The sequence below is a fragment of the Nematostella vectensis genome, chromosome 11 (genome assembly GCF_932526225.1).
Source record: "Nematostella vectensis chromosome 11, jaNemVect1.1, whole genome shotgun sequence".
NCBI lineage: Eukaryota > Metazoa > Cnidaria > Anthozoa > Actiniaria > Edwardsiidae > Nematostella > Nematostella vectensis.
Window position 1 is genome coordinate 5,607,893 of NC_064044.1, and position 24,816 is coordinate 5,632,708.

Consider the following 24,816-nt stretch of genomic DNA (forward strand, 5'->3'; position numbering starts at 1 on the left):
GAGCTGCCACAGGGAACACAGGCAACCCGAAAGTGATTGTCTTTTCTAATCGATTTTTTCGCTATCTGTTAGAGTGGTTTTCAAAATCCCGTGCAACAAAATGTAATTGTTAAGTGTAATATTCAAAAGAGAAAAAGACATTACAGTGTACTAGTACTAACGGGTTTTTGAAAACCACTCTATCTAGAGATTTTGCTTTGTTTAAATTTTCATTATTCACCGATAATGCTCGTAGACTTCAGAGGCCGGGCGATGCCCTCGTCAGCATTCACTCGTCTAGATTTCTCTGAGCCCGAAAAGCTCCCACTCAGGCCGCTCTAAATAAGCGACATTGGGGCGGGGGGTTCAAATGGGCTGGCGGCGTAAAAATCTCGCTTCGCTCGGAAAACTCTCGGGGCCTCTGGTTTCCAGGGTAACATTTGACAGTTTTGACTATTGCTCAAAGATTCATTCAGTCTTCTTCGAAGAGAACAAACACTCACTCATGGAGTAAATTATTTGATCTAAGATTGTTGATCAATTGCATTGACACATAAATTTCGTTTACTTGGCATTTACTTTTTTTCCCATTGCTTCAACTTTCAGTACCCCCTCAAATCCAGAATAAATAAAAGTTGGAGTGCAGGGTTTTGCAGTAAGAGGCATTTCTGTGCTTTAACAACAACAACAACTCTATACAGCAATTTGCTTTATTCATCACTGCTGAGATATTACAGTCTACAGTGCGCATAACCATGGTTGAGATGAAGAGGCTAGTCGAACAAGCCAAAGCCCATGTCGTCATCACTCTCCTCCTCCTCCTCAGGCTCCGCCTTCTTCTCCTCGGCAGCAGCAGGGGCAGCAGTTTCTGCAGCGGGTGCAGCCACAGCGAATGCACTGGGATCAGCAAGGAAGGCCTTCAGCTGTTGGCAAAGTGAACATTTGATTAGAACAAAGTAAGAGAGTTGTTTCAATTTTTGTATCAAATGACACGACGAAAAAAAAAAAAAAACAATTCGCGACAGAGAAAGAAGGCACGATTTCTTACAATGGCCACCGGTTCCTTGTAATCCAGACTGATTTTCAAAACACAAATAACGTGAGGCCGAAATGCATATACCCTGATTTTGGCTTTTTCAGATATTTTTTTCCTTTACCATCCTTGAGCTATGTATGGGCTCAGGGACGAAAAGCTCAAATTTTAACGACCAATTACAAAAAGCCGCATCAATTTTTAAAAAAAGTCGCATTTGATATTTTGTTTGATATTACTCAATAAGTACTTATTAGATGTGAAATGAGCTTATTTGAAGCGTCATTTCATGCTTTTCCATCATGTTATTCCAAATACAAATTCTTTACTGAGATTTCGAACTCTGTTTAATAATTTTAAACTGCTAAACCACTCCCTGGCTTCCGTAATTCAAACTAACAGAACTACATCTTGTGCTTTTGCAGTAGATGGGTCAGTGTCTTGGCAAGAGGTGGCATTATGTAAATTAAAACCATTTCAATGCAAAAGTTTCATAGATTTTCTATGGCGTGGCGTAATAATGTAGGAAGAATTCAATTAATTAGATAGAAACTCACCTTTTCCACCTGTGGGAACTCAATGTCGGTCTCGACAGCAACAGCAGCAATATTCTGTCAACCCCCCCCCCCAAAAAAAAAAAAAAACGTTAGTAACTGCAAACAGTCTCTCGCTTTCATAATATCCTTCAATGTTTTCTTTGTCTCTCATACTGTTGTGGGAATATAGTTTTTCCTCAAGAAAGTTAGGTCCACTACTCTTGATATATTTGACTAATCATAGAGACAGCTTTCTACCAGCGCTATTCTTCTTGTAAGCCAACTGACCTTGAATCCGTTGATGATGGAGTGAGGTACAGACACAACAGTGGGGTAACCAATTTCCAGACAGACAGATGCAACATTGGCAATTCCCTGCGTAAATAGCAACAAATGTTATCCACTTAATTCCTATACTGAGATATAGCCCTCAGTCATGCAGGATGCAAGGGGTTTTGAATATGAAACGACAAAACATAGGCACCTACTGTAGAACAACAAATGTGCAAGTCTTAATAACTCTCATGCTATATAGAGGCAATTTTTCCTGATATAACAAGCCTAAATCTTACCATGCGGAAGCGAGCAAGAATGTCATCATTGGTGATATCAAGCACGCTTGGGTCAAAGACGCTGCCTGACTCGTACACTGTAAAATATATTACATTTGTGAAAAGAGCTGAGCCATGTTAAAAGAGATTGCAGGGTCATATTGATGGAATTTGTCTCCGGTTGGCTAGGAATTTGAGCTGCTTAAAGCCACATTGTCACCAGTTTACTTCTGGAGGTCCGACGGAAACCTCAACCGTTAAAAGACAAAAGAACCTATTAAAATCCAGAAATTAAACAGGCCATCCGCTCTAAAGTATCAATCACATCCTTAAGGAAACTTCCAATAAATACACTTTCAATATTTTCTTATATTTTTCGCGTTTTCCGTTAAAAATCATCGGAGATTGTTACGTAATCTACCGAAAGTAAACTGGTGACAATGCGGCTTTAAATGTTGGACATAGCCATAACTGGATTTTTACTGTTCTCCAGTTGTCACTTGGGGTATCTACTGCCATTTGATTTGAATTACAAATTTCAAGCACAAACATAAACATATATCAACCTTAAAGTCAGTGCAAGGTACAGTGAGAATGTCAAAAAAAGAGCAGACAACGGTAATAAAAAAAAAAACATGGGCAATAATCTCGACTCAGTGATTTCTATGTAACAATGTTATTGTTACTGTGATTTGTTATAACCAGACAGAGTACAAACAAGCTAAAGATGAGCTGCATACATTTTCAACCCTGTGTTAATCTTTGGCTTATTACGGTGATTGTCATAGTGGATAATTATCAAGATGAATGCAGTGATTTTACCTTGGCAAATCTGAAGACCATATGAGAAAGGAGAGATCTTCAACATGTTCAACAGAGTGGACTCTGAAGCTCCTACTTTCTCATCCTTCTTGATCAAGTGAACGTCATTGATGATTTCAATAGTTCCCCTGGCAATCTTGGTGGGAATGGCCAAGGCCTGGAAGAATGAGGTCTTCTCAGGGCCAAGACCTGTGTTTCCAGCAGGGACAAACACATCAATGGGGGCAATGACTCCTGCTTTGGCAGGGGCTGCCACTTTGTTTTCCATAATGATTTTGCGCACATCTGCAAGGTCCTCCTTGGTGAAGACGAAGCCAATGTTGCCTTTAATGTGGGGGAGAAGCCTTTATAGACAAATACACAGTCAAAGAACATAAGTCTTTTCGAACTTTAATCCATCTCCAAAATAAGAGTTTAAGGATAATGGCTGCACAATTGCCATTCTTTAGTGGGTTAGCTTACTTCTCCAGGTCTGGGTTGTTCTCTAGATGACCACGGATGGCTTTGCGGATCATGGTGTTCTTTCCCATAAGCACCTCCCCCTGGCCACGGAGAGACTGACGGATGGTCTGCATCTGTTTAGACCCGACATTGTCTACGCCAACAAGGAAAAGCTTGGGATACTCATCCAGGTATTGCTGAAGGTAAACATGACATGGAGGTTAGAGGGTGTGTTATACACCTTTTAAACTGAAGGCCTACAAAACCTTGAGATTTGCTTTTGTTTCAGCCTTTTTCCTATTGTTTGCCAAAACTGGGAGATTAGGAGATCTTCGGTGCATGACTGGTAGGTTAAACGTAAAATCTTGAGAATATGGATAAGAAATATAGTATGTTTATCTGGCAGAGTTGTTGAATATATAATTTTTTTTCTTCATAGGAAATTAAGTAAATTCTATAAAGACAAGGGAATTCAACAGTAAATTTCACAAGAAAATTGATATAGTTTTTCAAGTAAAATTTCATGTTGAATTCACGAAACAATTACAATTATTCTTGAATCCTAGGGTCAAATTCTTTTTATGGTCAAAGAGATTTTAATGTGCTGTTTTTAGTTGGCAAAAAAGCCATTTTGTAGTAGTTATTTTACCAGCCAATGAAATGCAAGCAGTGTTTTTACATGCAATCTAATACGTTCAGAAAGCTGAAATTATTTTGTTTTTAAGAAAAAGAGACATTGGTGTGATGGAGGCATCTTTATTTTCAATGGTACAATTAATAGCTGGAAATTTATTGGATTGAGCACAAACGCCTTAAGACGTAATCGCCTCACGAAATCTGTGAGGATTCCTAGTTCTAATCTGAGATGAGGAAAGTTGACAGATCGATACAGAAAAGAGTTTTCCTTTTAAAACATGTGTCTGTTCAAATTTAGAGGAAGCCAGTTGTGGTACAAGAATTTTACGCTTGGTGGGTAGCAACTTTGGTGCTTTTTTCTGGTGTTGTAGCTCATCATCCACTCTACAAATTCTTGAATTTCGTTTAAAACTTATGTAACAATTGTATTTTCATTCATGGTTTCTGTCTTTTCTGCTGCAAGAGCAGTCATGTCACTTTTTTGACTTTCAACACTATTTGTGTCCTAGTCGCAAGAGTCGAAGGCTTGGAAAGTTTGAACGAAAATTTTTCAACTTCTGGTGAATTCAGACTAATTCTCAGGGTGAAAGTTTCTTCCTAAACAAATCATTTGATTCATCCATGGCAGAATTAGTTTTACGAGAACTTTGATCTTCTCAGCTTATGTTTGAAAGATATGATTCACGTTGGGAAAAATTTTGTGGAACACCTGTGCTTTTGATTGAATTCCCCCCCAAAATCTCACTCTGTTTTGACCAATGTGAATGTGTGTAAAAATTTGACGATAGGATTCTAAAATAAATTCAGGATATCTATGGTTATAAATAAGGAAAATTCAAATTCATATAAGCAAAAAAGCTGTTAAATTTCATATCCTGTGGGGATACTGGTTAGTCTAAAGATTAAAGCCACATTGTCACCAGTTCACTTCCGGTCGATTACTAACGGATTATTAACTGATTATTAACGGAAAACGCGAAAAATAATTCAAAATATGGAAAGCAGTGTGTCTATTGGAAGTTTCTTTGACGATGTGATTGATAATTTAGAGCGGATGGCCTGTTGAATATCTCTGATTCTAATAGATTCTTTTGTCTTTTAACGGTTGATGTTTCCGTCTGACCTCCGGAAGTAAACTGGTGACTATGCGGCTTTAAATAGACCCATACTTACAATGATCTTGAGGAAATAGTTTGACTTCCAAGTTGCCCTGTCTTCCCTGACCATTTTGATTTGGTAAAGGATTGCGCACTTCGCGTTTAAAGACAGGTGTTAGTTACAGTTCTACAAAGAGAAAGAAACAGCTTTCTTATTATACTTTTTGAGATACTTCCTCACCCTCAATCTCAGGTTGAGATTGAGCTCGAGTCATCAGGTTTGTCCTAGTAGCGACGGGACAAGCAAACTATATTACATTCAAATCAAGGAATGAAATCCAGCAGTTCATTCGGTTACATACGCCCAGAGGCCCTTAAAATCATGATAAATACTAATTTAAAGCAAACATAATTTCAGTGAGCGCCTATATCACTTTCTTCGATGAAGATAAGGAACAAATTGTGTTGGGGTATCTTTAATACACGTAGCAGCCTTGGTCATGAAAAGTGCTTCAGAATTGTTCTAAAATTACAAAGACGGCCGTAATAATAAAAGATTAAAGGATGAAAATTCTCAATGATGTGATGGAACCGGCGAAATTAGGTAAAATAATAAGGGGAACTTTAAAAAAATGCGAAAACTCCTGAGCGTATAACATACCGACCACTAACCTGAGGGAACTTGAAAGAAAGAGAAATTTCACGTGGCCGCCTCGGCAGATATCCCATAATTTCCGTAGATCCGACAACGTATCGACTGCGCCATAAATCAGTCAATTTCCATCCGGAAAAGTTTCGATGGCGGGCCCTTGAGGAGAGGTCTGCGTGTAAAAGTTCACTTATTTATTTTTTTATTTTTATGAATAATCTAGAAACTCTTCGTTTGAGCACAGCTTGAAGAAGTTTAGGCAGGTTACTTTATGGAAATTTATTTAAGGCCTTGAAAACAAGATTTATTCCATAGTTTCAACAACGCGCAAAACACGGAATTGAAAATCGACTACTTGCCGAAGTTCTGGTATGTGTTGAGACAAGATTTCAACAGAATGCTGTGCTTTTATTTTCATTATAGCCACCTTGAATAACATGCAGCTCAGGTATAGCTGTCTTAGATATATTGCATCGAGAATAAGTGGTGACTGCCCGCACAAAGGAGTATGTGTCCAGTACCCACGTGGATCAACGAAAATTTGATGACAGAAAATTTTGGCGGTTTAATCGGCCGTGTTTGGGCAATATTTCCACTTCCATTTATTTTAAATTATATTCATTATCGCCATTTGCAACATTTGAACATCGGCGGCAAAACTGCCCCACCCACCCCCCACAGGGCATTTGTAGTGAAGTTCCATGCATGTGAGTCATTGTATTTTGAATCAGAGTTCAATGTCAATCTGCTTATTTGCATATGCATTGCTAGATAGTAGACAAGTACACCTATTTCAAAGCAGGTATCTTCCAGGTACCATCATGTGGAGGAGTCTATTAAAAGCACTCAACACTCGTCATCCAGGCTTTCGATGTCTAAGCTTCACCCCCCTAGGTGCGTCACCTCAACTCTCACCCGAGCTGTTGAGTAAGAAAGTGATTCAACCACTCCTCCAAGTTCACCCTGAAGTTGCTGACGCCATCACTCTCAAGAATCCTGTCGTGGCATTGGAGTCGACGATCATTACGCATGGGATGCCTTACCCTGAGAATTTAAAGTAAGATTTGTTTTAAATAAGTAAAATGATAGTTATGTAGATTTGAAAAAAAAAATTATTTGCAGAGTTGTAACATCTCAATGGCTAAACCTTAAAAAAAACCTTTGGTATTTGCTTTAGGTTTTAATATTTTTGTTTTTTATGCATTTTTTCAACTAAAACATGGACATTTTTGTTGTCTAGATGATCTAGCAGATTTTTTTAGCCTTGATCCCTTTAAAGTTTTTCAAACCTGATTAAATCCTTTGATTTTTTTATTTTTATGGTTCATGTGGCCCCCTTGATTTCCCTCTGCCCAATTTTGTTAGAATGGCTAGAGATGTCTGTGGTGTTGTGAGAGACAATGGTGCTGTTCCAGCTACGATAGCCATCTTGGATGGTCAGATCCATGTAGGTAAGTGATGCTTGGCATGAAACAATTAGTAGATTTGGAGGTTAGCTTTGGGCTTTAGATGTTTTTTTTCTGGCAAGAAGAAAACAACAACAACAACAAAAACAAATGTAATGTATTGATAAATAAATGTCCTACCAATGACATTCGGTTACCCTTTTGGCATTTAAACCTTTAAAAATAATTTGCCCTCCTGTAAATATCCTAAATTATATGTTTTTTTAGGGATATGCTATGTATGAGATGGGTGATCCATGAAAACTTTTTTAAGCCTGAATACTCCTGTACAAATGACTTCCTTTTTTTCTTGTGGCGTAGGACTGACTGATGACAAACTCAAGAAACTTGCACAAGCAGGCCAGAATGCAGTCAAAACATCCAGACGAGACCTTCCTTACGTACTGAGCAAGGTAATGTAATTAAGTCTTTCATTGCCATAACGCCCTGAGACGCCTGTAAAATATAGGCCCAACTCCAAAACGTCAAAAATGCAAACTAAACATCACCAGACCCGGATACTCATAGATTCATCAAAGGCATAGACGACCTTCAAAAGCGCATCCAAGCAATGTAATAGAATTGACTCTTTTGTCAAAATACCAACCTTAATTTCTGACCAATTCGTAAACAAATGCTAAAACTTTGAAGCATTTCTTACGAAAAAAGACACAATATTCCGAACTACAAATAGAGACAAGCAAACACAGATCAAGTCACCAATAGCTACCTTTTTTGTGCTCCGTCAGGTCCTATTTTACAGCAATCAGTCACAATAATCAATGCTAGAACCTCCATTAGAAGCGAGTCACCATGTTTAGCCTATTTTGCATGCCTGCACTGCATCATGGGAGTCTTAGAAACACCTTGACAGACAGGCGGGCAATCTCCTCACCCAGAATCATAACAGTTTTTTTTATAACTCTCTTTGCCCCGAAGCCAAACAAAACATTTCCAAGTCCAAGGAACCCAGAATAAGCCTGAAAACAATTTTTGAATAAGGTTGGGTAGCAAAGATGGCCCACATTGAAGAGTATGAGGCCATTCACCCAAAAATTCCTTTCTCACTTCGTGAAGCCCAGACAAGGAATTATCCCATTGAATCAACCTCAGCGTGCAAACATCCATAAGCACAGAATTAATAAGGCACTCTCCAGATGTGAAAAAGCTGAAATATTTAAGCAAATTACAAGCAAAACTGTTGTAAGCAACAGGCTGTAGCAGTACCGTCGCTTGAAAGAAAAGGCACCGCAGTGCATTGTTGGAAACTTCAAGGCATACCGTCTTGGGTCAGCGGTAGCTTAGCTTAACTGGTAGTGTTGGACTTGAAATAGGGGGGGAGGTTTCTGTTTTCAGTCTGTTTTTCTTACAATGTTGCTCAAAAGTACCCAGGAGTGAAAGGGTTAATATGATGTTTAGGGAGCAGTCACTAATTACTGGGAGGGGGGCGGCAAATTTGTAGGGGGGGCCACATTTTTTGGGGCGCTCATTTAGGGAGGGCAAATTTTTTGGGGCTGTCATTTAAGGGGGGGGCACATTTTTTTAGGCTGTCCTTAGAGGGGGGGGTCAGATTTTTTTTGGGACTCAAATTTAAGTCTGGTTTTAATATAATACTGAGCAAGAGAGTCATTGTTGAAATGAAAATTTTATTCAGTTCACAATGTTATTGTATATCTAGTTCCATATTGTTCAGGTACCAATCTTGTATTTATATAGATAAATTTTGAGAAACCCTCTCACTGTTGACAGACAAAGCTGCCCGTTCAAATCAGTCGAACAAAACGAATACTTTAAAATGTTGCAAAACCTAGACTCAAATGTCTTTGTTAAAATTGTCGACGAGATAGTTGTTTTCTATCGACACCAGTATTTGTTGTTTATCTATGTGCCACTCTTAAACTAGCGAAAGTGAAGGTTCATACTTAAATTAAATTGGACAAAAGTGCCATGCTAGCTGATCTATATTTAAGTAAAGGTTATATTCAGCTATACTCAGTATGTATATAAAGTCTCTGTGGTTTTTTTGTTACAAATGTAGAGGTGGTGGTGGTGAGGGGGTGGTTGCAAATTTTGAGGTGTCCGGTCTAGGGGTGGGGGGATCACAATTCTTTGGGCTTGGATTTGAGGGGGGGGGGAATTTTTAGCCCAAGGTTTTGCAAAATTGCTACCCCCCCCCCCCCCCCCCCTTCCAGTAATTAATGACCACTGCCTTACTGTTGGTTCATGGTTTGGATGATAATGTGTTATTATAGCAGTGTAGTGATTATGTAATCTGATTATGTTTGTTTATGGGGTTATACAGGCGGGGTGCACCACAACTGTTTACACGCCAATTAACCGGGTAATTATGAGCTGAAAGCTCAGGGCTTAGAGCATGTGTGCAACCATTTTTACAATTTTAGCTACACAAAGCCTTTTAGTTAAATCAGTGCACACTTAAACAGACTCCAAGGTTGACTTTACAATAAAGTTGCCACATGTTTATGCATTGCTGTCTCATTGCAGGGTCTCATATGTGAAACTGCAGTATCAGGGAAATGAGTCCTGCCCATGTTGGTGGGATCCCTGTGTTGAATATGTTGCTCTGTTATTGCATGGTCTCATTGCTGGATCTACAGTATCATGAAATGAGTCATGCCCATGTTTTTGGGATCCCTGTGTTGAATAATGTTGCTCTGTTATTGCATGGTCTCATGGCTGGGACCACAGCATCAGGGAAATGAGTACTGCCCATGTTATTGGGATCCCTGTGTTGCTCTGTTATTGCATGGTCTCATGGCTGGACCTACAGTATCAGGGAAATGAGTGCTGCCCATGTGAATGGGATCCCTGTTTTGAATAATGTTGCTCTTTATTGCAGGGTCTCATGTGGAACTGCAGTATCAGGAAAATGAGTCCTACCCATGCTATTGGGATCCCTGTGTTGAATAATGTTGCACTGTTATTGAAGGGGCTCATGTGAAACTGCAGTATTAGGGAAATGAGTCCTGCCCATGTTATTGGGATCCCTGTGTTGAATAATGTTGCACTGTTATTGCATGGTCTTATGGCTGGGACCACAGCATCAGTGATTTGAGTGCTGCCCATGTGGATGGGATCCCTGTGTTGAAAAATGTTGCTCTGTTAATGCATGGTCTCATGGCTGGGACCACAGCATCAGGGAAATGAGTGCTGTCCATGTGAATGGGATCCCTGTGTTGAATAATGTTGCTCTGTTATTGCAGGGACTGATGGGTGGGACCACAGTTTCAGGCACAATGATTGCTGCCCATAAGGCTGGGATCCCTGTGTTTGTCACCGGTGGGATAGGAGGAGTTCACAGAGGGGCGCAAGAATGTAAGTTCTGTAGATCAAATAACCAATCAATCAATTGATAGATCAATTAATAATTTAATCAACCAACCAACTAATTAATGTTCAATCAATCAGCCAGTCAATCCAAATGTGATTTTGCTGTCAGTAGCGCATGTTACTCATTGTGCTCAAGTGATAAATCTGATGGTCATTAAAGGTCAATGGCAATCATTTATCAATGGGAGATCAATGGCATAAAAATATGTGGCCTTCTATTGATTGCATATTGATTTTTCACATATTTGCTTGTTGTTGTGATCTTTGATTAGAGCAGGATTCATTGTTGCGCGACCTGCCAGAATCCAAAATACCTTTCTCCGTTTGGGAATAGTGCGTAGTCAATCAAACCAAACAATTAAAACCAGACAAACCGCCCCAAAGCTTGTGTCTGACTATGCGCTATTCCCAAACTAGACATGGATTTTGGATTCACCAAGGTTGCGCAACAACGAATTTGGACGTAAAGATGATTGCTCAATACAATCAGTATAAATTTACTTTTATTGACAAATATTGGCTCATTGATTGTATTTCACATACATCATCATTTTTTATTGATTAAGCTCACCCAGCATTTAACAGTAATAAAGGCTCTGTTTAGTTATAGACAGATAACATATTGATACATCTGTTGATTTTTTATGCAGCCTTTGATGTGAGTGCAGACCTAACTGAGTAAGGCAGGACACCCAAAGCTGTTCTGTAGACAGATAACGATTATTGATGCATCATTCTGTTGATTTTCTATGTAGCATTTGATGTGAGTGCAGACCTGACTGAGTTAGGCAGGACACCCATAGCTGTGGTGTAGACATATAACATTATTGATGCATCATTCTGTGGGTTTTCTGTGTAGCATTTGATGTGAGTGCCGACCTGACTGAGTTAGGCAGGACACCCATAGCTGTGGTGTAGACATATAACATTATTGATGCATCATTCTATGGGTTTTCTATGTAGCATTTGATGTGAGAGCAGACCTGACTGAGTTAGGCAGGACACCCATAGCTGTGGTGTAGACAGATAGCATATTGATGCATCATTCGGTTGATTTTCTATGTAGCATTTGATGTGAGTGCAGACCTGACTGAGTTAGGCAGGACACCCAAAGCAGTGGTATAGACAGATAACATATTGATGCATCATTCTGTGGGTTTTCTATGTAGCATTTGATGTGAGTGCAGACCTGACTGAGTTAGGCAGGACACCCATAGCTGTGGTGAATACAGATAACATTATTGATGCATCATTCTATAGGTTTTCTATGTAGCATTTGATGTGAGTGCAGACCTGACTGAGTTAGGCAGGACACCCATAGCTGTGGTGTAGACAGATAACATTATTGATGCATCATTCTGTGGGTTTTCTGTGTAGCATTTGATGTGAGTGCCGACCTGACTGAGTTAGGCAGGACACCCATAGCTGTGGTGTATACAGATAACATTATTGATGCATCATTCGGTTGATTTTCTATGTAGCATTTGATGTGAGAGCAGACCTGACTGACTTAGGCAGGACACCCATAGCTGTGGTGTAGACAGATAGCATATTGATGCATCATTCGGTTGATTTTCTATGTAGCATTTGATGTGAGTGCAGACCTGACTGAGTTAGGCAGGACACCCATAGCTGTTGTGTAGACAGATAACATTATTGATGCATCATTCTGTGGGTTTTCTATGTAGCATTTGATGTGAGAGCAGACCTGACTGAGTTAGGCAGGACACCCAAAGCTGTGGTGTAGACAGATGACATTATTGATGCATCATTCTGTGGGTTTTCTATGTAGCATTTGATGTGAGTGCAGACCTGACTGAGTTAGGCAGGACACCCAAAGCTGTGGTGTATACAGATAACATTAATGATGCATCATTCTGTGGGTTTTCTATGTAGCATTTGATGTGAGTGCAGACCTGACTGAGTAAGGCAGGACACCCAAAGCTGTGGTGTATACAGATAACATTATTGATGTATCATTCTGTAGGTTTTCTATGTAGCATTTGATGTGAGTGCAGACCTGACTGAGTTAGGCAGGACACCCATAGCTGTGGTGTATACAGATAACATTAATGATGCATCATTCTGTGGGTTTTCTATGTAGCATTTGATGTGAGTGCAGACCTGACTGAGTTAGGCAGGACACCCATAGCTGTGGTGTATACAGATAACATTATTGATGCATCATTCTGTGGGTTTTCTATGTAGCATTTGATGTGAGTGCCGACCTGACTGAGTTAGGCAGGACACCCATAGCTGTGGTTTGTGCAGGAGCCAAGTCAATCCTGGATATTCAACTCACCCTAGAGTATCTGGTGAGTGTTTTCAGTTGTATCAACACTGAATTGCTCTGCAGGGCCATAGCAGGTGGTGGGTCACTGGGGGCATGTGCCCCTTCCCCCCCCCCAAAAAAAGGAAATGACCAGTAGGGGCGTGGCTGTGCCCCCCCAATATTTTCTATATGTTTTTGTATTGTGCCCCCCTCCAATCTTACATGGCTTGCTACTGCTCTGCTCTGTAAAGAATTCAAGAAAATTGCATGTTGGCTTACATAATTTTAAAAATAGATGTATAAGTAATTTCTATATTGATTTAACAAAATGACCTACCAAATGTCACATCACCAACGTGTAAATGTTTAATTCAAGGAAACCCAGGGCGTTACTGTTGCAACATTTGGAGAAACTGTAAACTTCCCAGCATTCTTCACTTCAGATAGTGGGTACAAAGTATGTATGGATTGTGAATGTAACTCACTTGTCATGCAAGCTTTGTGAACCTTTCTGAATATTGATCTTTATATTTTCTGTGAAGTCATCATGTTCGGTGCTCAATGCTTCTGAGGCCGCAGCAATGATAAGTAAGTACAAGCCATTTAAGAAAGTCATGATTGTTATTCAATTGCTGATCTTTAGATTCCTTACAACAATAAAAAACAGGCATGAACAAATCTGCCAAACTGAAATAACACTTTTCAAGAACCATTCTTGGCTAAAATCCAGAAATTCAGTTCCTTTTAACGAATGTAGAATCGTTTTTTTTCTTTCGAATATACATATCCAAGAACTCTTAATACTTACAGTACTAAGCCCCCAAGAAAACTAACCAAGCAAAACACTTATTTGAAAAAAAAACAAGCTTTACTTCTGTAATTAATGCACCATTTCCCTAATAGAACCTGTTCATGCTAACTTGAAAAAAAAACTATGTTCTTATGCACTGGTTTCTCTATATGGATGACATTACTGGGTGTTTAGACTGTAATCTGACATTCGGAGTGGGCAGCGGTATGGTGATAGCCGTGCCCATCCCTAGCGGTTATGCTGCATCTGGGGCAGAAATCGAGAAAGCCATTCAGCAGGCCCTTGAAGAAGCAAGGTGATGATAAGAATTATTATTTTACTTATGTTATTATGATAATCTTAAAGCCCGTCGATCCGACTGGCGTGACGCATGGCTATGGAAGCCTGTGTGAATGAGATTTTCATCTCAGTAAGCAAATAAAATCCGCTTAAATCACGAAAAATTCCAATCCATCCTATAGCTAAAACAGCTTAATTATATTTTTAATGTATCAAATAATACAGGGAAAGTTTTTCTTTTATTTTGAAAGTTTTTATTTTATTTTGAAAAATGATGGGCGAGTTTTGAATATTCAAAACAAAAACAAAACATTGTGACGCAAGTCGGTCCGATGGGCTTCAATTATAATTGTGCCATCCTTATCATCACAATTGTCATCATAACCATCATCAGTCACCATCAACTGCATCATCGTCATTATTTTTTATCATTGTCGTAAGAAGATTATATCATCTCCGTTGTCCGTCATCATGATCAGCAGCAACATCATCATGCTGTCATCAGCATCAGCATCAGCATCATAATCATCACACCGTTATCATCATTGATGTGGTCCTATTTATACTTATCGTCATTGCCTATTTCAATGGCGTTTTATATCGCAATCATCCTTTTCAGTAATAGCGCTTGCTTTCTTCCCATTTGTATTATGATTATTTTACCTTTTTTTTCTTACCAGTACTTTTGTTTCTTTTTCCCTGGGCATTTTAAGGTCCGCTAATATCACAGGAAAGGAGAGTACACCATTTGTACTCAAGAGAGTGAATGAGCTAACGGGAGGAAAGTCTTTGGAGGCCAGTATCCTTTACGGCGTTTTCACTACACAACCGAATCTCATATTTAGAAGTGAAGAAACCCCTGTAAAATCTTTACTCAGTCATCCTTTTCGCTTTTAAAACCCACTGAAATATTTCAATAAATTTAAGAAACTAATAACAGGGACTGGGGGAGGGGTCTGCATGTCGTAAGTCAGTTAAAATTGTCATAATATGCCGGTAGTCGGTAAGAGTTATCGGTCTTTGTCGGTAGTCGGTAGTCGGTAAATCTAAGCTTGTATTCGCTTTGTAACAGATTTCATGTAAAAACTAGATTAAACATTATTTAGGATTGATTAGTTATTTTTAACTTATTGATAATAAATTGATTATATGGAATAATAATTGACAGAAAAGTTGATGCAGGAATACATAGTGCAGAATATGAAATGGCCAAATTTAAGTAGATTGATTTAAGTGATTGATATAAAGATTGAAGTTAAGTTCCGGAAACAATTAAGTGTCGGTAGTCGGCAAATATTTTTTTTGTCGCTAGTCATTAGTTTTTTTTTCAGGTTTATTCGGTAGTCGGTTACTTTTTAGGCCGTCTGTCGCTAGTCGTTTAACCCCATGCAGACTCAGTTTTCACCCTCAGCAGCTGGGATGTTGGATTATAGGAGAGCGAGGAAGTAAGGTGCGCGAGGCAGCCTCCGTACGACTTATGTCTTAAACACTCTAAGTGTTAAACACACTAACCACGGTCTACAGCTCGAGATTCAGTCTGCCTGTCGACTCTATAGTGGGTTACATAGGGTTACATAGGGTTACCTAAGAAAAAAAAAAACAGAGAAAAAACAACAACTTTGTAGCAAAGGCGAGAGCCAAGTGACACTGAAGAGCTACTGCATCACTCATGCCTCTTCCGGCTAATTTATCCAGGCTAATTAATCCACACCGAATTCTACAGATAATGACTTCCCTATCGAAGCCAATCGCAATCTCGGTCGTAAGTCTTCTTGACTAACTAACAAGATATTGCTCTGGTAAAACACAATGCCAAGATCGGGAGCCAGATAGCAGTAGAGTTATCTAAGCTCAGGCAACCCAATATCGCCGAGTCAGCGCCAATACGGGGTTCGGTAAGTACGTATAATTTGTGGTAGAGTTTTAGCAATTCGTGAGCGCGCGCGCCGTTTTTGATGCTGTTCGTGTTGACTTGCTTAAGCTCTCTAATAATGAGCAGACGCGCTTCTTAAACAATCAGAATTATGAGGGAACAATGGACAGTGTACGTAGATAATAAGCAGACGAACGTGGACAATCACAATTATGAGGAAACAATTGACAGTGCGCGTAGATAATGAGCAGACGCGCGTGATCAATCAGAATTATTAGGGAAGATTGGACAGTGTTCGTAGATAATAAGCAGATGTGCGTGATCAATCAGAATTTTGAGGGAACAATGGAGAGTGTGCGTTGATAATGAGCAGACGTGCGCGAACAATCAGAATTATGAGGGAACAATGGACAGTACGCGTAGATAATGAGCTGACGCGCGTGAACAATCAGAATTATGAGGGAACAATGGACAATACGCGTAGTTAATGAGCTGAGTCGCGAGAAAAATCAGAACTATGAGGGAACAATGGACAGTACGCGTAGATAATGAGCTGACGCGCGTGAACAATGAGAATTATGAGGGAACAATGGACAATGTGCGTTGATAATGAGCAGACGTGCGCGAACAATCATGAGTATGAGGGAACAATGGACAGTGTGCGTTGATAATAAGCTGACGCGCGTGAACAATGAGAATTATAAAGGAACAATGGACAATGTGCGTTGATAATGAGCAGACGTGCGCGAACAATCAGGATTATGAGGGAACAATGGACAGTGTGCGTTGATAATGAGCAGACATGCGCGAACAATCAGGATTACGAAGGAACAATGGACAGTGTGCGTTGATAATAAGCTGACGCGCCTGAACAATGAGAATTATGAGGGAACAATGGACAGTGCGCGTAGATAATGAGCAGACGTGCGTTAACAATCAAAATTATGAAGGAACAATTTACAGTGTTCGTAGACAAAAAGCAGACGTGCTTGAACAATAAGAATTACGAGGGAACAATGGACAGTACGCATTAAGTTAACGTGCATCAACAATCAGGATTTTGAAGGAACAAAGGACAGTGTGCGCAGATAATAGAAGTCACGTGAAATCTGACACTTTATATGGTCAATCTCTAGAATGACAGGTGGTTTTAATCAACTTCAAATTCAACCAGATTAGTTTTCATTAGCATGCGCTAAAATACAAAAAAATCACTGCTTTGCGACACACAATTCCATCTAACTGGGTTGCCTGTGGTTTAGTCAAAGAAATCCGCTGCCAAGTCAGACGATTTAGGGGCGCAGATCAAGAAATTTCGACCTGTAAGTCTACAGAGTTACTGTAAATTTGAAAAATTTCGCTAACCTTGCGTGTTGTTTACGTTATGTTTACAAAGGAGGTCCTCTTAATAAGCCTTCTGGTTTCAATCGGACCTTCTTTGCAGGAAAAAAAATCTTGCTTTCCCTTATTGTATTCAATATCTTTTTGATTTTCTGTTTGTACAGACTATGACTCTGAATAAAGCATTTTTGCGGTATATATCGTTATTAATTTGTCTAACCCGCATTTGTTTTGCATACAACTATATATTTTTTAACTTATGTTTTTAATGTTTTATCCGTACAGGTTGTCATAGGAGGCGCCAACGTCGACTTTATCGCCACAGCAAAGGAAATAGTTGTAAGTAGAGCTTTAGAACTTGGATTTTTACATGCAAGGACGTACCTAGTGCCCAAATTACCGTACGTTTTTCGGCTTTCAGTAGCTAACACAAACAGGGCAATAAATGCTGAGCAGAGAGGACAACAATTTTAAAGCAGAATCATGCATACCTAGTGTAAATATAAAAAAATAAACATAAAAAGACACGTTCTATGGTATAATTTTAGGTCAATTAATAGCTTTTATACTATTTGCTAAAAATGAATTTTCCCCTAATCTTTTATTCATTGAACCCATAGGTAATTTGTGCCGGATGTCTGTCCTTTTTCGCTGTTCCTAAACAACTTTGATGCACTTTATGCTTTGCTTTGTTCAATAGCCTGAAGCATCCAACTCTGGCAAAGTCCGCATGAGTTTCGGTGGCGTCGGTAGAAACATCGCAGGTGATTATTACTTTTTTTGTCATTTGCCATGAAAGAAAATATCTGATTGTAAGACCTTCATCGTGCTACGCGCGCTTCCGTGGTCACCTTCACAGTTTCGAGAAAAAGCCAATAAGGGTGCGAGAAACGTGCTATATCTGATACGACGCGCCCTATCGTGGCCACCTTCACATTGACAGGTTTTAGTAGTAAGCCGATAAAGATGCGAGTAACGTGCTATATGATACGACGCGCGCTACCGTGGCCACCTTGACAGTTTTGTGAACTTTAGAAGCACACTAGCATACACACATTGGCACCAGTCGGGCCAAGACGGGACGCTAGCACAGTCTATTACCCGTGCAGTTCGGCAATCATGGACAGCTGTTTCGTCCGTATTAGGACTCGTCAGCATGGCATAGCCGGTTTGCCTCAGTTATACTTCATCGGCAAAAAAACTGCAGTGCGACTTCGACTCGGACGAAGTGCTTTAAACCACAGCTTAGATCCATGTGGGATCTAGAGCTGCGACCGGGCTAGCGTGATGCCAATTGTGCGGATCACGCATGCGACCTTTGCTAGTCTAAAACTCCGTCGGATAGCCAAACTATCCTTGCGAGTATGTATACATAAATGTGGACTTTAAAAGCGCACTAGCATACACACATTGGCACCAGTCGGGCCAAGACGGGACGCTAGCACAGTCTATTACCCGTGCAGTTCGGCAACCATGGACAGCTGATGCCGATGAAGTTTAACTGAGGCAAACCGGCTATGCCATGCTGACGAGTCCTAATAAGGACGAAACAGCTGTCCATGGTTGCCGAACTGCACGGGTAATAGACTGTGCTAGCGTCCCGTCTTGGCCCGACTGGTGCCAATGTGTGTATGCTAGTGTGCTTTTAAAGTCCACAGTTTTGTGAAGTAAGCCAATAAGGATGCGAGAACAGTGCTATATGATACGACGCGCGCTACCGTGGCCACCTCGACAGTCTTGTGAAGTAAGCCAATAAGGATGCGAGAAACATGCTATCTGATACGACGCGCGCTACCGTGGCCACCTTGACAGTCTTGTGGAGTAAGCCAATAAGGATGCGAGAAACCTTCTTATATGATACGTCGTGTGCTACCGTGGCCACTACCTTGACAGTTTTGGTAGTAAGCCAATAAGGGTGCAAGAAACGTACTTGTACTATGTGATTGATATAACCTTCACTTGTCCAACAGCGAGGCAAAGAAAAGCTTGAGTGCGCATCAGAGCATAATGGAATCACCCTAGTAATGAAGTTCGTGTCAATCAAAGTAGTGATTCTTGCATGCTGATTGGCCAACTATTTCTTTGATTGCACTCGTCACACTATAAAAGAGAGACGCACATTCAATATCGAATTGGAATAATAAGGAATAATTGTTGTCTATCATTCTGAATATTATATAGAAGAGTGTTATTGTAAAGTTATTGAAACCACTCTCTGTTTAGAATATAGTGCATTAGCATTACAGATATACTTCAACAAAATGCAGTAATTCATTGATTTATGTGGCTACACTATATCTGTCATTTTAGCAGATCAGTACGTTTTAACGTTTTAACAATTTAAAAATTGTTGTGCCGTCTAATCGAAATAAGCCGCGTTTTGTCTACAGTGCAATGTATTGTGGGTAGGCCCAGAAGAACATTTACTCTTTATCGCAGAGGGACTGTTCTCGCCTCAAGAAAAGCCGTTCCTTGAGGCAGCCGAGGCAGTCTTTTCAACTTTTTAGACATCTCGAAATCAAGAGCCGCGTTTTGCGACTGCCGCGCAATGCATTATGGAAAGGCCGAGGAGGTCCATTTGCTCACTGTCGCTGAGGAGCTGCCTTGTCTCGAAATTAAGCCGTTCGTGTCCAGCCGAGGCGAACATTTTAACTTGTTTGCCCCGTATTGAAATATAGAGCCGTTCGTTTTCTGCCGCGCAATGCATTATGGACAGGCCGAGAAGGTCCATATACCCTTAAATCCTTTTTTTAATCGCAGAGGGACTGTCCCGTCTGGGAATGAAGCCGGTCTTCGTGTCTGCGGTCGGCGGGGACTCTCTAGGTGCCCTACTTCTTAGACACTGCGAGGAGTTCCGTCTGGTATGGACGAGTTAAGCAGAAATTTTCACCCCGTAAAAAAATTACAGTACCTCCTTTGTCACAAAGAAGGCTCAAACGGAAAGTCAGGTTGCAAATGGTGCAAATATAGCAACCACTCCCTACTATCCTTTCCTGGATCGGGTAGGTAGGGTAGGGATAGTCTCCGTTCCGTTATACACCATATAACAGACCTTAAGTAAACGGCATCTATATAATAGGCACTTTCCCAATTACAATTTAGTCATGTCTGACAGTAGCGAACTTACGATTTCGACGGCGGGGGGACGACGACGGCCCACAAGTTGGATTTATCCGCTGGCTGAAACAAAAATGCGGTAGTGCGCGCTGAAATAGTGCTTGCGCGCCACCTAGTCCCTCAGCCGTCGTAAATCTTAAGGCTGAATTAGACAGTGCGATTTGGTCGTATGCGACTTGCCCGCAACAGCTCTACCACTCGAGTCGTAGAGTGTACATCAGCCTACGAAACCGCTACGGCGCTCGACTACGAAAATCGTAGTGTATAATTCAGGGCTTAGACATGTCGTAGTCAGTCTTTGAGTTTCCTAGTATGCCTCGCCTGTGTTTCTTACTCCAAAATTCATCCCCAGACAAAGCAAGGCATTCAGACCTTCCAGCAATGCGAGACCGGGACCTACTCTGCTATAATAAGCGAGGATGGTAGTTTCCATGCCGCTGTTGGTGACATGGAGATCCATGATAAGATTTCGCAAGAAATGGTATGTAGTAAGACGTCACTAGACACGGCAAAACATGGCGTAATGTTACCCAGCAAACTGTTACGTTGCATTGTGTTACCGGCATGGTGTTATGTGGAATTGTGTTACCAGGCGCTGCGTTATAAGGCATCGTGTGAACCGGTATCTATGGGTGTTAAGCATTATTGCGTCATCAGGTATTGTCTTACCTGGTATTGCTTTGCCTTGCATTGTATTACCTGATATTGCTTTGCCTGGCATTGCGTTACCTTGTATTTCTATAACTGGCATTGCGTTACCTTGTATTTCTATAACTGGCATTGCGTTACCTTGAATTGTGTTAACTGGCATTTTGTTACTTTATTGCTTTACCTGTTATTGCGCTACCTTGACATGTTTGATTCTTTAGATTGCTGGATACGAGGAGTCAATAAAGAATGCGCCGATTGTTGTGGTGGATGCGAATGTCAGTCGAAGTGGTTTGGACTATGTACTAAACTTATGCTCAGAGCAATCCATACCGGGTAAGCAAACGAAAAAAGAAAGTCTAAAGGAAGACACTTACCTCAAAGTACTTTGAGCAAATTTACCTCCCTTATCCCCTAGCATAATAAAGTACGAGCATCTTACGAACTAAACTGCTCCGAAAAACTAAAAAAACCCTCCAGCTATGCAGGCTATTGTCCGCATCAGACCCCATATAAATCTAGATCGAATTCGATCTAGATCAAATGGTAAGTTGCCCCTGTATTTCTTATATTTCTATCAAACGTGATGTGTCTCTGCGTCTTTTTTGTCTTTTAGTTTGGTTCGAGCCGACGTGTATCATGAAAGCTGGAATTCCCTTCGAGACCGACTGTTGGAAGCATATCACCTACGCCTCGCCCAACCTCAAAGAACTCCGAACTATGAGCGACGCTGCGGTGAAGCATCACAAACTCCCCAGACATCCACGCTTCGGAGAAAACTCGGAAGCCGTAGCGTCTTCCAACTCTTCCCGAAATCTCGACGACATCATCGAGGAGTGTCTACTGCTTGCTCAGCCATTGCTGGCTCATATTCACTGCCTAGTTGTCACGCTTGGCAAAAACGGCGTCCTGGTTTTACGAGACACGACCGCTGACCTTCCGTTTCCAAGCAAAAAGAACCCTCGCACTCCCGCCATGCACCACGGGCTCGTTTCTGCTGTTCACTATCCCGCACCTGATGTTCACGTGATCAACGTGACAGGTGCCGGTGACAGGTAGGTCACGTGATTACCTTAGACTTTGAGACGAGCCGTCGTCGTAAGGCTTGGTAAAAGGGTCAGATGTTTCTAGTTTCTGACACGACAGAGCAAAAAAATGGCAAGTTTTCCCAAAGTAAGTCTGGTTAACTTGAGTAAGCTTGAATTTTTTCATTGAGGTCCCTTATGTTATGTAAACCAACATATCAAAAAGTGTTTTTTTTTTCTAATGGCTTCGTCTTCGAGATATGAGGCTTGAAGTTCAATTTTCAAATGTTCAAAGTATGAATTCTCCTCGTTTTACGGCCTCTGATCAAAAATTAAGCCAACTTTGCTAATATCTAAATTTCATATCTTCTAAATTTCTTTAAAATTTGGAATTAAGCTTTTGGTCAGAGAAACTCCTTGTATGAGGAATCTTGGGCTTATATATTGAGAATTGGAAAATTTAATGCCCTTTTTTTTGCTCTGTCGATCTGACACTATGCTAACAATGTTCTAGAATGGAGCAGAGCGTTGCTCTGTTGGCTAGTTTTTTTAATGCTTGGTCCGTATTTTCGATTCCTGGTGTCAACCTGAGTTGATGAGTCTTTTTTTCTCTTCTCCGGTGTTTCTACGGGTTCTCCGGTTTTTTCCTCGAAACCCAACAATTTTGATAATACATGAGTTGAAGTGCTAACGCCTTACCTCTTTTCCTTGCCTCCGAACTTTACGATTAGCTCACCTTATATATGTTCGATTGTTAGTGAAAAGAGCCTTTTGCTCTACTACCTCAGTCCATTAACATCAGAATTTATAATAAAATTATGGTATGCAAATCCTTATGCGAAGCTCTTTGACACAGTATGACGGCTGCCATGGTAATGTCAATCATACTAGGACACGCCCCCGACGACTGCGTCAAGCTTGGACTTGTAGCGGCGTACCACTCTCTCCAGAGCAAGGACGCTATCGCCAAGTCCCTCTCGCGGTCTAGCTTTACGGTGGATTCCGTGCCGCAAGTTAAAGACTGTATACCAAGGAGTATAGACATCGACCATGTTCGGTGATAGCATTCTACAAGGTAGTATTTAGCCGCATTATCACCAGTTTACTTCCGGTCGATAACCTAACAATATCCTGTTGTTTTTTTTAACGGAAAACGCGAAAAATATTTCAAAATATTGAAAGCAGTGTGTCTATTGGAAGTTTGAGGATGTGATTGATAATTTAGAGCGGATGGCCTGTTAAATATCTCGGATTCTGATAGATTCTTTTGTCTTTTAACGGTTGAGGTTTCCGTCGGACCTCCGGAAGTAAACTGGTGACAATGCGGGTTTATACAGGCGCGTTACCAGAATTTGTGAGGGGCAAGTGAGCAGTCAATTATATGATATGGAAAACGTGTAAGATTGATGACAAGAAATAATATCCCCCCTCTACGCGCGCGCACACACACACCCCTAGTCCCAAACCCTCACGCGCCTGTTTGAAGGGGCTATGCCATCCGTCGCGTATGGTCCAAAACATGTCGAATTCTTCATACCAGGTTATCGTTTACTAAACCGTGGCCCATGCCAAACTCGTGGCATAGCCCCTTTAATAAACGATAGACAATTCCTCCATTGTTTATAAGGGTAAGGGAATATTTTCCAGGGAAACGAAAGGTCGTTTGGACAACAAACATTTTTCTATTATTCATAGAACCACAGAAAGCCCAACTTATAGTTTTTGTCTAATTCTTTTTTTTTTTTTTTGAAAAAAAAAAAATGAGCACCTCCACCTTATACATTAATAATGTGCCATAAGGTTTAGCTGTTCAATATATCCAAAAGTCCAAAGAGAGAATTAATATAATTCCTTCTAATAGCTAGGTAAGTCTCGTGACTTACCATTTGACCATTTAATTGGTGAATTTCGTAGAAATCTCTAAAACAACGAAATGTGATCTTTGGTAAATGATAAAAAAAAAACGGAATAAAACAAACTAACTCGATATCTGTGGTGTTTTCAATCTACTAAATCCGTTCAGAAAATCGAAAGAGTACCGAAAAAGCAGTAAACTAGGAAAACTGAAAACTATGAGCTCTGCGAAAATTAGTTCAAATTAATAGGCATTTCTGAAATAACACCTCTTATCTGAATATAGTTAGCTCTGTATTTGTATTTGATGTAATGTGTTCGAAATTAAAGAAATCTTTTAAATTTACTATGGCTTAGAAATACATCATAGCAATGAGTGATTGGACGGGATTAAGGTATTTTTAAATAATATTTGGATTGACTTTTAGATTAAAAATCTCCGAACAGTTTGGAACAAGTAAAAGGCGAAAAAAGGCCCAAAATAAAATCGGCCAAAGAAAAATACGTTTAAGGAGATTCAGGCTTATTCTTATTTAGTATAATGGTAATAAATATTTATGTATTGTTATCTGTTGTACGAAGTATTTTCTGTTTATTTGTGCACATCAAAAACTACGAGTTTTAATTAAAAAACGCTGCGATGTTCTCATTGACGCCTAAACATACGTATCAATGCCTGAAACTCAACAGGCTATGCATAATGCATCAAAAATTATTGCAACCACCCGAGAAAACATAATATTTATCGTTAAAACTGCAATTATTCGCAGACCTTGGCCTTGATGAGTTATCAAGTTTTAGATATTGAAATATTCATTGTTTTCATTTTTTTTTTGCTCACCTTAAAGCAGGCGTGTTTAGTCAACATATTCAATTTTCAATAAAAATTTAAGTTGTTATTATCATAATTATTTCAAAATGTTTTTTTTTTCTTTGCATCGGTTTGATATTCTAACGATAAACTTGTCTGGAGAGGAAGAAAAACTTTAAGCTTTTTAAACGCATTGCTAATTTCCTTATCTTACCCACTAGGAGCTTTCGTCGACAATTGAGATA

The 24,816-nt window shown here is 40.1% G+C and overlaps 2 protein-coding genes across 3 annotated transcripts; one reads left to right on the plus strand and one right to left on the minus strand.

The window, feature by feature from the left end:
* Positions 1 to 675: 675 nt before the first annotated feature.
* On the minus strand, positions 676 to 5,798 carry LOC5505446 (60S acidic ribosomal protein P0). Of its 2 annotated transcripts, none has more exons than XM_001626244.3 (8): positions 5,768 to 5,798; positions 5,172 to 5,282; positions 3,384 to 3,559; positions 2,922 to 3,265; positions 2,121 to 2,197; positions 1,837 to 1,923; positions 1,570 to 1,623; positions 676 to 902 (listed from the first exon to the last, which is right to left on the minus strand). In XM_001626244.3, exons 2-8 carry the CDS (start codon positions 5,223 to 5,225, stop codon positions 753 to 755), a joined length of 942 nt encoding a protein of 313 aa, XP_001626294.2. In that variant the 5' UTR covers positions 5,226 to 5,282; positions 5,768 to 5,798; the 3' UTR covers positions 676 to 752. The 2 variants fall into 2 exon arrangements, with proteins under 2 accessions (XP_001626294.2, XP_048590105.1); XM_048734148.1 differs by having other exon boundaries at positions 5,757 to 5,780.
* An 80-nt stretch (positions 5,799 to 5,878) lies between these two features.
* LOC5505449 (pseudouridine-metabolizing bifunctional protein C1861.05) lies at positions 5,879 to 24,328 on the plus strand. Its single transcript, XM_048734147.1, has 19 exons — positions 5,879 to 6,113; positions 6,558 to 6,801; positions 7,110 to 7,195; positions 7,511 to 7,602; positions 10,414 to 10,525; positions 12,749 to 12,855; positions 13,189 to 13,269; positions 13,355 to 13,400; positions 13,798 to 13,918; positions 14,616 to 14,701; positions 15,691 to 15,797; positions 17,038 to 17,097; positions 17,402 to 17,455; positions 17,817 to 17,880; positions 19,877 to 19,977; positions 20,586 to 20,714; positions 21,103 to 21,217; positions 21,498 to 21,936; positions 22,763 to 24,328. Exons 2-19 carry the CDS (start codon positions 6,566 to 6,568, stop codon positions 22,965 to 22,967), a joined length of 2,241 nt encoding a protein of 746 aa, XP_048590104.1. The 5' UTR covers positions 5,879 to 6,113; positions 6,558 to 6,565; the 3' UTR covers positions 22,968 to 24,328.
* The last annotated feature ends 488 nt before the right edge of the window (positions 24,329 to 24,816 follow it).

Excerpts from the sequence above, each read along its gene's own strand:
- LOC5505449 (XM_048734147.1), top strand. The coding sequence starts at position 6,566 with ATGTGGAGGAGTCTATTAAAAGCACTCAACACTCGTCATCCAGGCTTT. Across the intron at positions 7,196-7,510 it reads GGATGGTCAGATCCATGTAG|GACTGACTGATGACAAACTC; the intron begins GTAAGTGATGCT and ends CTTGTGGCGTAG. Across the intron at positions 17,456-17,816 it reads CCACAGCAAAGGAAATAGTT|CCTGAAGCATCCAACTCTGG; the intron begins GTAAGTAGAGCT and ends TTTGTTCAATAG.
- LOC5505446 (XM_001626244.3), bottom strand. The coding sequence starts at position 5,225 with ATGGTCAGGGAAGACAGGGCAACTTGGAAGTCAAACTATTTCCTCAAG. Across the intron at positions 1,924-2,120 it reads TTCTTGCTCGCTTCCGCATG|GGAATTGCCAATGTTGCATC; the intron begins GTAAGATTTAGG and ends CTATTTACGCAG. Across the intron at positions 903-1,569 it reads AGTTCCCACAGGTGGAAAAG|CTGAAGGCCTTCCTTGCTGA; the intron begins GTGAGTTTCTAT and ends CTTTGCCAACAG.